The 16597-nt window shown below is 33.3% G+C and overlaps 1 protein-coding gene across 1 annotated transcript in view; it reads left to right on the top strand.

The window, feature by feature from the left end:
- LOC115934670 (EF-hand calcium-binding domain-containing protein 13-like) overlaps positions 1-16597 on the top strand; it is a 147092-nt gene that overhangs the window by 2202 nt on the left and 128293 nt on the right. Inside the window, exons 2-3 of the mRNA XM_063706316.1 lie at positions 1241-1378; positions 1654-1722. Coding sequence (XP_063562386.1) covers positions 1318-1378; positions 1654-1722 — 130 coding nt within the window. The 5' untranslated portion in view covers positions 1241-1317. The remainder of the gene's footprint in view (positions 1-1240; positions 1379-1653; positions 1723-16597) is intronic.

The raw sequence follows: 16597 nt of genomic DNA, 5'->3' as shown, positions 1-16597 counted from the left end.
CCCTTCTTTGCTAGCTTGTTAAGATAGAAGCTTAGATAACTGATTTTTATCCTTTCCCAACATTAAAACTGCAAATTTTCCCCTAATATGTCTTTCATTGCATCTCACAAACGTTGTTATGTTGTGCTTTATCATTTACTAAAATATTTTCTAATTTACCTAATGATTTTTTCTTTGAAGTATAGGTTATTTAGAAATGTAGTCTTTAATTTCCAAATATTGGGACATTTTCTAGATATCTTAATTATTATTGATTTCTAATTTATTTATTTGTTTTAGGGAGAGGGTCTTGCTTGTTGCTCAGGCTGGAGTGCAGGTGGCATGATCATGGCTCACTGCAGCCTCCAACTCTTGGGCTCAAGCAACCTCTTGCCTCAGCCTTGCAAGTAACTGGGATTACAGGCACACACCATTACACCTGGCTAATTTTAAACATTTTATCTGTAGAGATGGGGTCTCATTTTGTGTTCCAGGCTGGTCTTGAGCTCCTGGGCTCAAGCATTTCTCCTGCCTTGGCCTCCCCAAGTGTTGGGATTATAGTTGTGAGCCACTGTGCCAAGCCTGATTTCTAATTTAATACATTTGGCCAGAGAATATATTTTGCATGATTTAAATTCTTAAATTAATTAAGATTTATTTATAGCCCTGGTTATGATCTGTCTAAGTGAATGTTCCATGTGTACCTGAAAGAATGTGCATTCTGCACTTGTTGGGTAGCATTCTGTAAATATCAGTTAGGTTACAATGTTTGCTAATTTGGTCTTGTCTTCTAATTCTTAGTGTTTTTTATTCTACTTGTTCTATTAGTTACTGATAGCAAGGTGTTAAAATCCCCAGTTCTCACTGTAGAATCATTTATTCCTCCCTTTAATTATGTCAGTTTTTACTTTATTTACTTTGAAGGCTTTGTTCAATGTATACAAATGTGGTATTTTTGCAAAATTTGTGTATATGACCTTATGAAATATATTTTGTCTATTGCTCTTTGTTATCTTATTTTTATTGCTCTCTTGCTTTCACCAAATTTTTTCACTTACATTTGTATTTTTTTTGGTGTCTATTTCTTGTCAGTTAACTTATTTTGGCAACAGAGAAGGACATAAATAAATACAAATAAATAATACTGTCATTTTTCTTAAGTGTAATTTCATATGTTGGGAAATTTTAACCACCTATCTTTAAAATATAAAGGAGAAACGTGAAAATTTCTTTCTAATTGAAAGTGATTATCTCTTCCCAGAAGATAAATTTTATAACAACAACATTCACAAAAATGATGTTACAGCCATTTCTGGTCTCCAGAAAAATTTAAATGCCATGGGAATCTATATGACAGATGATAAAATACAGAAAACTTTGGATAATACTAATCCTAATGGTGAGTAATTATTTCACTTTAAATTAACAAAGTTGGAGTATGTCAGAAGAAACTTTAAATGCCCAAGGAAATTATCTATCTTTTAATTGATGAGTTTGTATTGAAGGAACTTATTTTCAAAGTTAAATGTCTGGCCGCTTTTATTTTGGATCTGATGTGCATATTGGATACAACACAAGATGATTCATTCCTCCACTTTATTTTCATGTTTTATAAAACATGAAAATGATCATTTTAACAACAATATCTAAATTGTTACTTCCTTTTTTTTTAAGATGAGGTGGTGCATTTTAAGGATTTTATCAGAGAATTGGCCAACACTGATGAAGTTACTGAATGCCAAAGTAAGTATGAAGTTTGATGGAATGTGAACAGAAACTTCATGTCTCTAGATTGGTATGTGTAGTTGTGTGTGTATTCGTGTGTGTGTGTGTGTGTGTGTGTGTGTGTGTGCGTGTTTAACTTTTTTTTTGTTTTTTTGGGACAGAGTCTCACCCAGGCTGGAGTGCAGTGGCATGATCTTGGCTCACTGCAACCTCCACCTCCTGGGTTCAGGCAGTTCTCCTGCCTCAGCCTCCCAAGTAGCCAGGATTATAGGTGTGTACCTGGCTAGCTTTTTATATTTTTTAGTAGAGATGGGATTTCACCACGTTGGCCAGGCTGGTCTCAAACTCCTAGCCTCAAATGGTTTGCCCGCCTCTGCCTCCCAAAGTGCTGGGATTACAGGCATGAGCCACCATGCTTGGCCATGTATTTAACTTTTAACAAAACTCTGCCAAGGCTCGTTTTTCATTTTGTCATTTAAACAATATAGAAGTATATATATTTAAAACCCTAGGTTTTCAAATTTGTGGATACATATTTTTCATAATATCATTAATTACTTAAAAAATTGTTATCTGTGTTTCTTTCTCACTTTTCATAGATTCTGTTAAGTTGCATTTTTTCTTTACTAGTTTTGTCCAAGGTTTATCTATCTTATTATTAAAGTAATCTGGTTTTGGTTTCTTTAAACACCTCTAGTGTCATTTGCTCTTTTCTTATCTTTCTTCTTTATTTCTTCTTATATATTTGGGCTTACTCCCTTGCTCTTTGTCAAAAACTTTAGCTAAGTGTTTAACTCAGCTTTTTAAAGTCTATTTTGAAATTTCAGCACAATGAGACATTAAAACAACCTTGAAACACAAACACTGAAATTGCAAATTGGAATCTTAAGACTGGGGTTTTGAATGGGTCTTAAGTGTATTATCTCTAAATTAGTCTTTAATTTGAATGGACCAATGCATCACAATATAGTACCTGCAGAGACTCATGTATATGAGAACTTGGCATATGATAGAGATATCGTCAATCAATGGGGGAAAAGATGTGTTATTTAATACCTTATTTGGGAAATTGCCACACTTTGTGGAGGAAGATAAAATTGAATTCATACTTTATGCCATACACAAAAATAATCTTCAAATAAATTAAATAGATGTTAACGTGAATCTGAAAGTAAAACTACAAAGCTGGTGGAGGAAATTATTGGAGAAAATATTGTGCCTTGTGGTTGCGAAGGATTTCTTAAATGAGACTTCTAAAAATCACAATCATAGGATAGAAAAAGATTTGATTATATTAAAATTAAAGATTTCTGTTCAGTGAAGGACTCTAAAGAAATAACCAGTTATGTAACAGACTGAAAGAAGATAATTGCAACTTTTAGAGCTAACAAAAGACTGATATTTCAAATATATATAAAGAAATTCTACAAATAAGCAATAGATAAATAAAAACCCATTGGAAAAATGAGTTAAGGATATAAGAAGGCAGTATACAAAAGGAGAAACACAAATGGCTCATATGTATGTGAAGACAGCATTAGGAATACTCATGAATAGCTGGCGGGTAGGTAAAACAGTATTGCCACTCAGAATAGCAGTCTAGCAGCACTTAGCGAAATTAAATATGTGCGTTCCCATCATCCAATAATTCAGTTCTTCAGTAGTTAGCCCAGAGAAAGTTTCTTGTTAGAGACATGTATAAGGATGCTCATTGCAACATTATTTGAGAGAGAAAAGAGATGAATGTAACTTAGTTGTCCATTACTAAGGGAATGGTTCAATAAAATGTGGCCTCTACATACAGTAAATCAGAAACAATAAACTAGTTGTACCATAGATATATTTCAGTAATATATGGTTCAGTGAAGAAAGGGAAGGAATAGAATAAACTTATAGTTCAAAATGCTTAATGTGAACTGATTTATACGAGTGCACATTAGACAACACTATATTTTTCCAGTAAACACATAAATCTAAGTAATTAGATGAGATAGATTGAATAGAAATATATTAAATACACTAGAGTTGCTACTTATGAAGGAATAAAACTGGAGATAGTAGTTAAAGGAGAAAAATAATAAAACAAGCAGAGGCCCTTTGAAGATCAGTGATGACAAAACACCATGAATCCAAGAGTATGATCAACTCAATTAAGTATACTAGAACTCTTCACTAATATGAAAAAATTAAATTGATAAGTTAGATAAGATTAAACAGAGTGTATATATTTATACACAGAGATAAAGATAGAAAGAATTTGAGATTTAAATGACAATAAGCCTGATTTAAGAAACATATAGCATTTCATATTCCAAAAACATTGAATACACATTTTCAAATGCCTATGAAATATTCACACAAATATATGATATATTTAAGTCACAAGAAAAGTGTCAATGAATTCCGAAAATCAGAAGTTGTTCAGATCCCGTATTCTGACCACCATGTAGTAATATATTAAAATTATTTATGAAGGAATGTGGAAAACATCTTGATCTGAAGATTAAAAGCAGATTTTAAAAAAGCAAAAACAGATTTTTCACGAAATAATTATTTGGTTAAAGAATAAAGTCTGAAATTAAACACTGTTTAGAAATGGATGAGAATGAGAGCACTACATGTCAAAACATGTAAAGTATGACCAAAACGGTCTTACAGGAAATGTTATAGCTTTAAATGCTTTTATTAGAAAATGAGAAATACTGAAAATTATCTTAATTTTTCAACTCATGAAGCTAAACAGCAGCATAAACTACAACAGCAAAACAGTCCCCACAAAAAGCAGTGGTTAGAAACTAATCAAGTTGAAAGTAGGAGTAACTGAAATAGAACATACACACAAAAACAAATTATTCATTTAACCAAAAATTTGGTCTTGAAAAAGACTAATAAAATAAAGAACTCTTTAGGAATTATGATGAAGGAAAATAAATAGAGATGGCATAAATAAGAAGATAGTGAAAAGTGTGGATACAGAGATTTGAAAATATTTGAATAACACTTAAAATTAAGTTAATAAAACATCAGTTTATGGACATCTCATCAACAGCACTGTCATTCTTTCCAAACATGTAGATAAGAAGAGCAAGGGCTACTTTTTAAATTAAAAAATAATTTATGGCACCATTTTAATTGCGATCATTTTTCTGTTTAGTTTTTTGAGTTGAACACTTTAAAAATATTTGTTTCTTGTTTTCTCATATAAACATTTAACCTATAAATTTTGTAGAGCTTTCCATTTAGAAGATATTTCAGAGGCAAAAAGGATTGGATATCCTACAAAGTGAATATATTTCACACAAATCGGGTTGTTATGTGCTTATATGGTTAGAGTAAGTACAGTGACACTTTCTCATTAATATGTATATATACACACATAGAAATAGAAGATGCATGGAACATTATTAATAGTGTCTGTGATGGGAAAGTTGAAATTTAAGACCTTTTATCCACTTTGAAGAGCCTTGAGAAACCCTTAAATGAAGAAGAATTTAAGGTCTTATCAAACTGTGCAACAGATGGTGAGTACTTCCGTTACTTCTCAGCTCTCCTGTTTAGAGTACACATGTTCGCACAGGCTAAATTTTTAAAAAGTGATAGTAATACTGTATACTTAAAAAGGTTATTATGGAACTAGTATATTCATACATTGCTCATTGTGAATTGTTACAACCCTTTTGGAAAGTGTATGGATGTTCTTTATTTGGATAAGACAGATATAATCTTGTTATTCATGTTTTAAAACCAGATGTTCATATATTGGAGTATAAAGGCCAAATAATACATATGGTAGAACTCTACTCTTCCTTTTCCCCAACCCGGTATTCTAGAGAGAAGATACTTCTTATATACAGAGTTCCAGAGACTTTTGGGTTCTGTGGTTAGGTTAAGAACATAACCTTAGTCACCCTACTATTGTTGGATTAGCATAATTTTTAGACTAGATGTAGCGTAAAGACAGCAGTGAGATTCAGCAAATGACTTCTGGAATGTCTAGAAGGCATCCATTGCATGGTTCTAACCATTTCCTTGCTTTTTTTTTTTTTTTTTTGTAGTTTACTATGTTCATATCCCTAAAAAATATATAGTAGAGTTTTGCTTTTTGTACTTTGCATAAATGGAATGATACTGTATATATTTTTTATGGTTTGCTTTTAGCTCAGTATTGTGAAATTTATCCAGACGGATGCGTTGTAGCTGTGGTTCATTCCTTTTTACTGTTGTATAGTTTTCCATTTCATGAGCAAACCACAATTTTAAGACAAATCTGCCCTATCGTTGATGAACTTAGGCTAGATTTCAGTTTTTGCTATGCTGTTATGAAGAAGAATATCATATTTATCTCTTGATATGCATGTCCAAGAGCTTCTTTGAGTATATTTCTAGGAGAACTACTAGGTCTTAGGGTATTTTCATGTTTTACTTTACAAAGTAATGCCAAACATTTACAAAGTAGGTATAATGGTTTATACCCCTACCAATAATGGGAAAGAATTCCTGTGGTTCCATACATTAACCAACACTTGGTGTTGTTAGATTTTTTTAAACTCTTTTCAAATCTGGTGGGAAAGTAAAAATACATAATTTTGGTTTTTACTTAAAATTCTTTGATTACTAAAAAGATCGAGCACCTTTCAGATGTTTTCAGCTATTTCAATTTACTATCTAATAAATGCCCAATTACTTCTGCTCATTTTCTTGGTGAGAGGGATTTCATTTTTAAAATGTTAATTTATAGAGATTCTTTATATATTTTGGATATTGGTCTTTAGCACTGTGCCTTGCCAATATTGTCTCTCAGTCTGTGGTTTGTTTTTTAACTTTTTATGGTATCTTTTGGTATACATTATTTCTTAATATGCATGTACTCAAATGTATCAATATTTACCTTACGGGTAGTAAATTTGTCATGTTTGAGAAATCCTGCCCCTATCCTGAGTCCATGAAGAGATTCTTCTGTTATCTTCTAAAAGTGTTATAGTTTTGCATTTCATTTTTATGTCTTTGATCTATCCAGATGTAATTTTTATTGTGGTGATAAATAGGGGCCCAATTTTATTATTTCTATATCATTTATTGAGAAAACTCTCCGTATTGACCAATAATGTCACTTCTGTCTTTATCAAGTATCTATATATGCATAGTTCCTTACATTGGCCTATTTTTCTATCCTTGTATCAGTACCACATATTTACTATAGTTTTAAAATCAACATTTTATATGGTAGGTGAGGCCCCCAATGCTCCCATTTTGTTGTTCTTCAAGTATGTATTGGCTGTTCTTTAACCCTTCCCTGTCTATATAAATTTTGGGAACAGATTGTCAAAATCCTTTGGGAGTTTTGAATATATAGTTCAATTTGGGAGAACTTGTATATTTCTATGTTAATTAAAAACTTTTTTATTTTAATAGTTTTCGGGGTACAAGTGATTTTTGGCTATATGGATGAATTGTATAGTGGTGAAGTCTGAGATTTTAGTGTAACTGTCACCTGAGTAGTGTACATTGTACCCAATATGTAATTTTCTATTCCTCACCCTTCTCACACCTCCCCTTTCTGAGTCTCCAGAGTCCGTTATACCACTCTGTATGTCTTTGCATACCCGTAGCTTAGCTGCCACTTATAAGTGCAAACATGCTCTATTTGGTTTTCCATTCCTGAGTTACTTCACTTAGAATAATGGCCTCCAACTCCATCGTAGGTGTTGTAAAAGACATTATTTTATTCATTTTTATGGCTGAGTAGTATTCCATTGTATATATGTAGCTCATTTTCTTTATTCACTCATTGGTTGATGGGCACTTAGGTTGGTTCCATATCTTTGCCATTATGCATTGTGCTGCAGTAAACATACATGTGCAGGTGTCTTTTAGATATAATTACTTTTTTTCCTTTGGGTACTCAGTAGTGAGATTGCTGGATCAAATGGTAGATCTACTTTTAGTTCTTTAAGAAATCTTTATATTGTTTTCCATAAAGGTTGTACTAATTTATATTCCCACCAACAGTGTATAAACCTTCCCTTTTCACCATATCCATGCCAACATCTATTGTTTTTGGACTTTTTAATAATGACTATTCTGGCAGAGGTAACATGGTATCTCATCATGGTTTTAATTTGCATTTCCTTGGTTATTAGTAATGTTGAGCATTTTTTCATATGTTTGTTGGTTATTCATATATCTTCTTTTAAGAAATATCTGCTCATGTCATTTGCCCACTTTCTAATGGTATCATGTGGTTTTTTTTCTTGCTGACTTGTTTGAGTTCCTTGTAGATTCTGGATATTAGTCCTTTGTCAGATGTATAGTTTGCAAATAGTTCCTTCTATGTTATTGGTTGTCTATTTACTGTATTGATTATTTCTTTTGCTGTGGAGAAGGTTTTTAGTTTAATTAGGTCCCACTCATTTATTCTTGTTTTTGTTGCATTTGTTGTTGGGGTCATAGTCATAAATTCTTTGCCAAGGCCAATGTCCAGAAGGGTTTTTCCTAGGTTTTCTTCTAGAATTGTAATGGTTTCAGATCTTAGATTTAAGTCTTTGATCCATCTTGAATTGATTTTTGTATAAGGTGAGATATTTTTATATAAGGTGATTTTTGTATAAGGTGAGAAATAAGGAGAGAGATGTGGCTATCCAGTTTTCCTAGTACCATTTATCAAATAGGCTGCCCTTTCCCTAATTTATGTTTTTGTATGCTTTGTCAAAGATCAGATGGTTGTAAGTATTTGGCTTTATTTCTGAGTTCTTTATTCTGTTCCATTAGTCTATATATCTACTTTTTTTAAAAAAAATCAGTACCATTCTGTTTTAGTAACTATAACCTTGGAGTATAATTTCAAGTCAGGTAATGTGAAGCCTCCAGATTTATTCTTTTTGTTTAGGATTGCTTTGGCTATTCAGGCTGTTTTTAGGTTCCATATGAATTTTAGAATTTATTTTTCTAATTAGGTGAAAAATAGTGTTGGTATTTTGATAGCAATTGCATGGAATCTGTAGATTGTTTTGGGCAGTATGGTCATTTCACAATATTGATTCTCCCAATCCATAAGCATGGAATGTTTTTCCGTTTGTTTGTGTTGTCTATGATTTCTTTCATCAGGGTTTTGGACTTCTCCTTATAGACAACTTTCACTTTGTTGTGTAGGTATATTCCTAGGTATTGTATTTTATTTTGCAGCTATTAGAAATGGGATTGTGTTCTTGATTTGATTCTCAGTTGATTGCTATTAGTGTACAGCAGTGCTCCTGATTTATGTACAGTGATTATGTCACCTGTGACTTTACTAAATTTATTTATCAAACTAGGAGTCTTTTTGAGTCTTTATGGTTTTTGAGGTATATGATCATATCATTGGTGGACAGTGATAGTTTGACTTCCTCTTTTCTAATATGGATGCCCTTTATTCCTTTCTCTTGCCTGATTGCTCTGGCTAGGACTTCCAATACTATGTTAAATAGAAGTGGTGAAAGTAGGCATCCTTATCTTGCTCCAGTTCTCAGGAGGAATGCTTTCAACTTTTCCTCATTCAATATGATGTTGGCTGTGGGTTTGTCATACATGGCTTTTATTATTTTGAGGTATGTCCCTTTGATGCCTAGTTTTTTTGGATTGAATATATGCTAGTTTATGATAGCATTTCTATCAGAAAAGGATGCTGGATTTTTTTTTTTTTTTTTTGGCAGAGTCTCTCTTTGTCACCCAGGCTGGAGTGTGGTGGCACAATCTCGGCTCACTGAAACCTCCACCTCCCGGGTTCAAGCAATTCTCCTGCCTCAGCCTCCTGAGTAGCTGGGACTACAGGCACGTACCACCACGCCCGGCTTATTTTTAGTAGAGATGGGGTTTCACCTTGTTAAGCAAGATGGTCTCTATCTCCTGACCTCCTGATCCACCCACCTAGGCCTCTCAAAGTGCTGGGATTACAGGCGTGAGCTACCACACCCAGCCAGGATGCTGGATTTTATCAAATGCTTTTTCTGCACCTATTGAGATAACCATATGATTTTTGTTTTTAATGCTGTTTATGTGATGTATCACATTTATTGACTTCTGTATGTTAAATCATCCCTGCATCCCTGGGATTAAATCAACTTGATTGTGTATATTATCTTTTTGATGTGCTGTTGGACTTGGTTTGCTAGTATTTTGTTGAGGATTTTTGCATCTATGTTCATCAGGGATATTGGTCTGTAGTTTTCTTTTTGTTATGTCCTTTCCTGGTTTTGATATTAGGGTGATACTGTCTTCACAGAATGAGTTTGGAAGGATTCCCTCTCTTAATTTTATGGAATAGTTTCAGTAAGATTGGTACCAATTCTTTGAATGTCTGGTAGCATTCAGCTGTGAATCTCTGGACTTTTTTTGTTGGCAATTTTTGAATTACCAATTCAATCTCACTGCGTGTTATTGGTCTGTCCAGGATTTCTATTTCTTTCTGATTTAATGTAGGAGTGTTGTATGTTTCCAGAAATTTATGCATTTCCTTTGGATTTTCTAGTTTGTGTGCATAGAAGTGTTCATAGTAGTCTCGGATGATCTTTTGTATGTCTGTGGTGTTGGTTGTAATGTCTCCATTTTCATTTCTAATTGAGCTTGGTTGAATCTGTCTTCTTGGTTAATCTAGCTAATAGTCTATCAATTTTGTTTATCTTTCCAAAGAACCAACTTTTGTTTCATTGATCTTTTTTGTATTTTTTTCGTTTCAATGTCATTTAGTTCTGCTCTGATCTTTATTATTTCTTTTTGTCTGCTAGCTTTGGGTTTGGTTTGTTCTTGTTTCTCTCATGCTTTGAGGTGTGATGTTAGGTGGTTGAATTTGTGATTTTTTTCAGACTTTTTGATGTAGTCATTTGGTGCTATAAACTTTCCTTTATCACTGCTTTTGCTAGAGGCTTTGATAACTTGTGTTACTAATATCATTAATTTCAAAGAATTATTTAATTTCCATCTTGATTTCATTGCTAACTGCCAAATCATTCAAGAGGACATTGTTTAATTTCCATGTTTTTGCATAGTTTTGAGGGTTCTTTTTGGAATTGATTTCTAGTTTTATTCCACTGTGGCCTGAGAAGATACTGATATTATTTTGATTTTTAAAAATTTATTGAGAATTTGTTTTGTAGCCTATCATATGGTGTGTCTTGGAGAATGTTCCATGTGCTGATGAGAAGAATGTATATTCTGTAGTTCTTGGGTAGAATGTTCTGTAAATATCTGTGAAGTCCATCTGCTGTAAAGTGCAGTTTAGGTCCTGCGTTTCTTGTTGACTTTCTGCCTTGATGATCTGTCTAGTGCTGTCAGTGGAGTGTTGAAGTCCCATATTCTGTTGCTGTTTATCTCATTTCTTAGGTCTGGTATTAATCATTTTATGAATCTGGGAGCTCCAGAGTTAGGTGGATGTATATTTAGGGTTGTAATATCTTCTTGTTGGATTGATCCTTTTATCATTATATAATGACATTGTCTTTTTTTTTTTTTTTTACTGTTGTTGCTTTAAAATCTGTTTTATCTGATATAAGAAGAGCTACTTTTGCTCATGTTTAGTTTCCCTTTTTGTGGAATATCTTTTCCACATGTTTACCTTGAGTTTATATGAATCCTTACATGTTGGTTGAGTCTCTTGAAGACAGCAGATATTTGGTTTGTGATTTTTTTATCCATTCTACTAATCTGTCTTTTAAGTGGAGCATTTAGGGCATTTATGTTCAATGTTAATACTGAGATGTGAGGTACTGTTCCAGTCATCCTGTTGATTGTTACCTAGATAATTTGTTTATTTCATTGGATTATTGTTTTACAGGCCCTGTAAGTTCTGTGCTTTAAAGAAGTTCTATTCTGGTGCATATCAACCTTTTGTTTCAAGATTTAGAACTCCTTTTAGCATTTCCTGTAAGCCTGGTCTGATAGTGACAAATTCCCTCAGCATTTGTTGGTCTGAAAAATACTTTATTTCTGCTTCAGTTATGAAACAGTTTTGCTGGATACAAAATTCATGGATGACTGTTATTCTGTTTAAGGAGGCTAAAGATAGGACCCCAATCTCTTCTGGCGTTTAAGGTTTCTGCTGAGAACATATATCTTTATAGTACTATGTTTTCTATTTCATGGCCATATGATATTTCTTAAAGTTAATTTTCAAAATGTGCACTTCTTTTATGTTTTTGTTTATCTTTCTGTACTGGGACTAGGACCTCCAAAATAATCTTAGCTAAAAATAGCAACAATGGGCATCTTTCTTTTATTCCTGATCTCAAAGGAATACTTTAAGCATTTCACTAAGTATGAAACCAAGTGTTTCCTGTGGGTTTTTCATAAATACCATTCACCAGGCTAAGGAAATTGCCTTTTAATCCTATTTTTTAAATGGTTACATTTATATTTGTTTGTTTTATTACAAAATTTTTCAACAATTTTTATGCATCTATTAAGATAGGTCATATGAATTTTCTCTTTTAATTGGTTAATGTGGTGCATTAGTTGATTTTTTATATTAAATTCAACCTGAATTTTTGGAATAAACTCATTTTAGTCATGATGTATTATCCTTTTTACATATTGGTGGGTTCATTTTTCTAATATTTTGTTAAGGATTTATACATCTTTGTTTATCTGTGAGATTAACTTGTGATGTTCTTTGTTTTCATTAGCATTGTCAGGCTTTGATGTCACATTATCTTCACAATTTGAAAAGTATTTTTTCTTTGCCTAAATCTTTGAATAGTTTATTTTTAAATTATACTTTATGTTTTGGGATACATGAGCAGAACGTGCAGCTTTATTACATAGGTATACACATGCCATGGTGGTTTGCTGCACCCATCAACCTGTCATCTACATTTGGTATTTCTCCTAGTGCTATCCTTCCCCTAGCCCCCCACCCCCCAACAGGCCCCAGTGTGTGATGTTCCCCTCCCTGTGTCCATGTGCTCTCATTGTTCAACTCCCACTTATGAGTGAGAACATGTGGTGTTTGGTTTTCTGTTCCTGTGCTGAGGATGATGGTTTCCAGCTTCATCCATGTCCCTGCAAAGGACAGGAACTCACTCTTCGTTATGGCTGCATAGTATTCCATGGTGTATATGTGCCACATTTTCTTTATCCAGTCTATCATTGATGGGCATTTGGGTTAGTTCCAAGTCTTTGCTATTGTGAATAATGCTGCAATAAACATACGTGTGCGTGTGTTTTTATAGTAAGTGATTTATAATCCTCTGGGTATATACCCAGTAATGGGATTGCTGGATCAAATGGTATTTCTGGTTCTAGATCCTTAAGGAATCACCACACTGTCTTCCACAATGGTGGAACTAATTTATATTCCCACCAACAATGTAAAAGTATTCCTGTTTCTCCGCATCCTCTCCAACATCTGTTCTTCCCTGACTTTTTAATGATCACCATTCTAACTGGCATGAGATGGTATCTCATTGTGGTTTTGATTTGCATTTCTCTAATGACCAGTGATGATGAGCTTTTTTTCATGTTTGTTGGCTGCATAAATGTGCTCTTTTGAGAAGTGTCTGTTCATATCCTTCACCCACTTTTTGATGGCATTGTTTGTTTTTTCCTTGTAAATTTGTTTAAGTTCCTTACAGACTCTGGATATTAGCTCTTTGTCAGACAGATAGATTGCAAAATTTTTCTCCCATTCTGTAGGTTGCCTGTTCACTCTGATGTTAGTTTCTTTTGCTGTGCAGAAGCTCTTTAGTTTAATTAGGTCCCATTTGTCTATTTTGGACTTTGTTGCCATTGCTCTTGGTGTTTTAGTCATGAAGTCTTTGCCCAAGTCTATGTCCTGAATGGTAGTGCCTAAGATTTCTTCTAGGGTTTTTATGGTTTTAGGTCTTACATTTAAGTCTTTAATCCATCTTGAGTTAGTTTTTGTATAAGGTGTTAAGGAAGGGATCCAGTTTCAGCTTTCTACATATGGCTCGCCAGTTTTCCCAACACCATTTATTAAATACGGAATCCTTTCCCCATTGCTTGTTTTTGTCAGGTTTGTCAAAGATCAGATGATTGTAGATGTGTGGTGTTTTTTCTGAGACCTCTGTTCTGTTCCATTGGTCTATATATCTGTTTTGGTACCAGTACCATGCTGTTTTGGTTACCATAGCCTTGTAGTATAGTTTGAAGTCAGGTAGCATGATGCCTCTAGCTTTGTTCATTTTGCTTAGGATTGTCTTGGCTATATGGGCTCTTTTTCGGTTCCATATGAAATGTAAAGTAGTTTTTTCTAATTCTGTGAAGAAAGTCATTGGCAGCTTGATGGAGGTAGCATTGAATCTATAAATTACTTTGGGCAGTATGGCCATTTTCACGATATTGATTCTTCATGAGCATGGAATGTCTTTCCATTTGTTTGTGTCCTCTCCTATTTCCTTGAGCAGTGGTTTGTAGTTCTCCTTGAAGAGGTCCTTCACATCCCTTCTAAGTTGTATTCCTAGGTATTTTATTCTCTTTGAAGCAATTGTGAATGGGAGTTCACTCATGATTTGGCTCTCTGTTTGTGTATTATTGGTGTATAGGGAAATGCCTGTGATTTTTGCACATTGATTTTGTATCCTGAGACTTTGCTGAAGTTGTTTATCAGCTTAAGGAGATTTTGGGCTGAGATGATGGGGTTTTCTAAATATACAATCATGTCATCTGCAAACAGAGACAATTGGACTTCCTCTCTTCCTATTTGAATACCCTTTATTTCTTTCTCTTGCCTGATTGCTGTGGCCAGAACTTCCAATACTATGTTGAATAAGAGTGGTGAGAGAGGGCATCCTTTTCTTGTGCCGGTATTCAAAGGGAATGCTTCCAATTTTTGCCCATTCAGTATGATATTGGCTGTGGGTTTGTCATAAATAGCTGTTATTATTTTGAGATATGTTCCCTCAATACCTAGTTTAATGAGCGTTTTTAGCATGAAGTGGTGTTGAATTTTGTCAAAGGCCTTTTCTGCATTTATTGAGACAATCGTGGTTTTTGTTATTGTTTCTGTTTATGTGATGGATTACATTTATTGATTTGTGTATGTTGAACCAACCTGGCATCCCAGGGATGAAGCTGACTTGATCATGGTGGATAAGCTTTTTGATATACTACTGGATTCAGTTTGCCAGTATTTTATTGAGGATTTTTGCATTGATGTTCATCAGGGATATTGGCCTGAAATTTTCTTTTTTTGTTATGTCTCTGCCAGGTTTTGGTATCAGGATGATGCTGGCCTCATAAAATGAGTTAGGGAGGAGTCCTTCTTTTTCTATTGTTTGAAATAGTTTCAGTGGCCATCTTGCCAGCCACCCCCAATCTCTGAATAGTTTCTATAGCATTGAGGTTGCATATTACCTTTGGGTCTAGTGGAATTCACAGAACAAGCCATTTGAGCCTTGACATTTTCTTTTGGGTAGGTTTTTGATTACTGATTCATCTTCTTTCATATTGTAGGATTATTTAGGTTTTCTGTTTATTCGTGAGTCAATTTGGGTAAGTTGGTTTTTTCCTAAGACTTTGACTTTTTCATCTGAAAAATTTATCACTCTAATACCGCACTTTTTGTTTGTTTGTTTTTGAGACAGAGTTTTGCTCTGTTGCCTAGGCTGGAGTACAGTGGCATGATCTTGACCCATTGCCACCTCTGCCTCCCACGCTCAAGTGATTCTTGTGCCTTAGCCTCCCGAGTAGCTGGGATTACAGGCGTGTGCCACCATGCTTGGCTAATTTTTTAATTTTTAGTAGAGACAGGGTTTTGCCATGTTGGCTAGGCTAGTCACTCTATGGTTTTTAATAATAAGATCTTAACATTTTTGTAATATTTGTGGCATTTGCAGTAATATTCCCATCTCATTCCTTGTCTTGCTCATTTTTGTCTTTTTTCTGTTTTTAAGATAATTTATGCTCATGGTTTGTACATTTCAATAATTAAGTCAACTTTTGGATCCTCTTTCTTATATGTTTATTATTCATTTCATTTATGTTTTTATCTTTATTATTTTCTTCTCTATAATTTTTATGTTTATTTTGTTACTCTTTTTCTAACTTCTTGAGATGGATGCTTAGCTCATGAAATTTTAGTCCCTTTTTCTTCCCTAATGTAAGGTTTTAAGCATATGTATTTTCTTCTATGTGTTGCTTTTTTAGCTATGTGGCCCCAGGTATTGATATGTAGTTTTTAAATTATTGATTAGTTAAAATTATTTTTCTTACTTTTATAATTATTTATATCTTGATCCATGGGCAATTCTAGAAGATTTCTTCATTTCCAAATTTGGGAGTGTTTTTTGTTTTTAATTTCTGGATTAATTATATTGCAGTAAGTGAATATATTTTCTGTAATTTCAGTTATTTAAAATGCATATTTTATATGATTTTAGTTATTTAAAATATATTTAGACTTGCTTTATGGATCACAACATAATCATTTTTTGGAAAGTGTTATGAGTTTGAAAAGAAATTCTACAATTGTTGAGTCAGTCCTTTATATTTGGTCATTTATTAATCATGTTTTCAAATCTTCTATGTCCTTACTGATTTTTTGTCTATTTGTCCTGTCATTTATTGAAAGGTTTGTTAAAAATCTTCAGTAATGATAGTTTATTTGTTTATTTCTCCTTGTAGTTCTGTCAATTTTTTGCTCTATATATTTTAAGTCTTTGTTACTAGATGTATTTAAATTTAAACTTGTTATAGATTCCTAAAGAGATTAAAACTGTTTTTTCCCCTGTTGTAAGTTGAATTTTCATCGTCAGTAAGGCTTTTGCCTTAAAGTATATTTTGTCTGATACCAATATAGCCTAAGGTAATATTTTTCTGGTGTACATATCTTCCATTTTTAAAATTTCATTCTTTCTATAGTCATATTCTTCTGTATTCTTCCAAAGAAATAAAAGAGAAGCTTGAA

The sequence above is a fragment of the Gorilla gorilla genome, chromosome 4 (assembly GCF_029281585.2).
Source record: "Gorilla gorilla gorilla isolate KB3781 chromosome 4, NHGRI_mGorGor1-v2.1_pri, whole genome shotgun sequence".
NCBI classification, from domain to species: Eukaryota; Metazoa; Chordata; class Mammalia; order Primates; family Hominidae; genus Gorilla; species Gorilla gorilla.
Note: the sequence above shows the minus strand (reverse complement) of the source record. Positions and strands in the feature narration are given on the sequence as shown.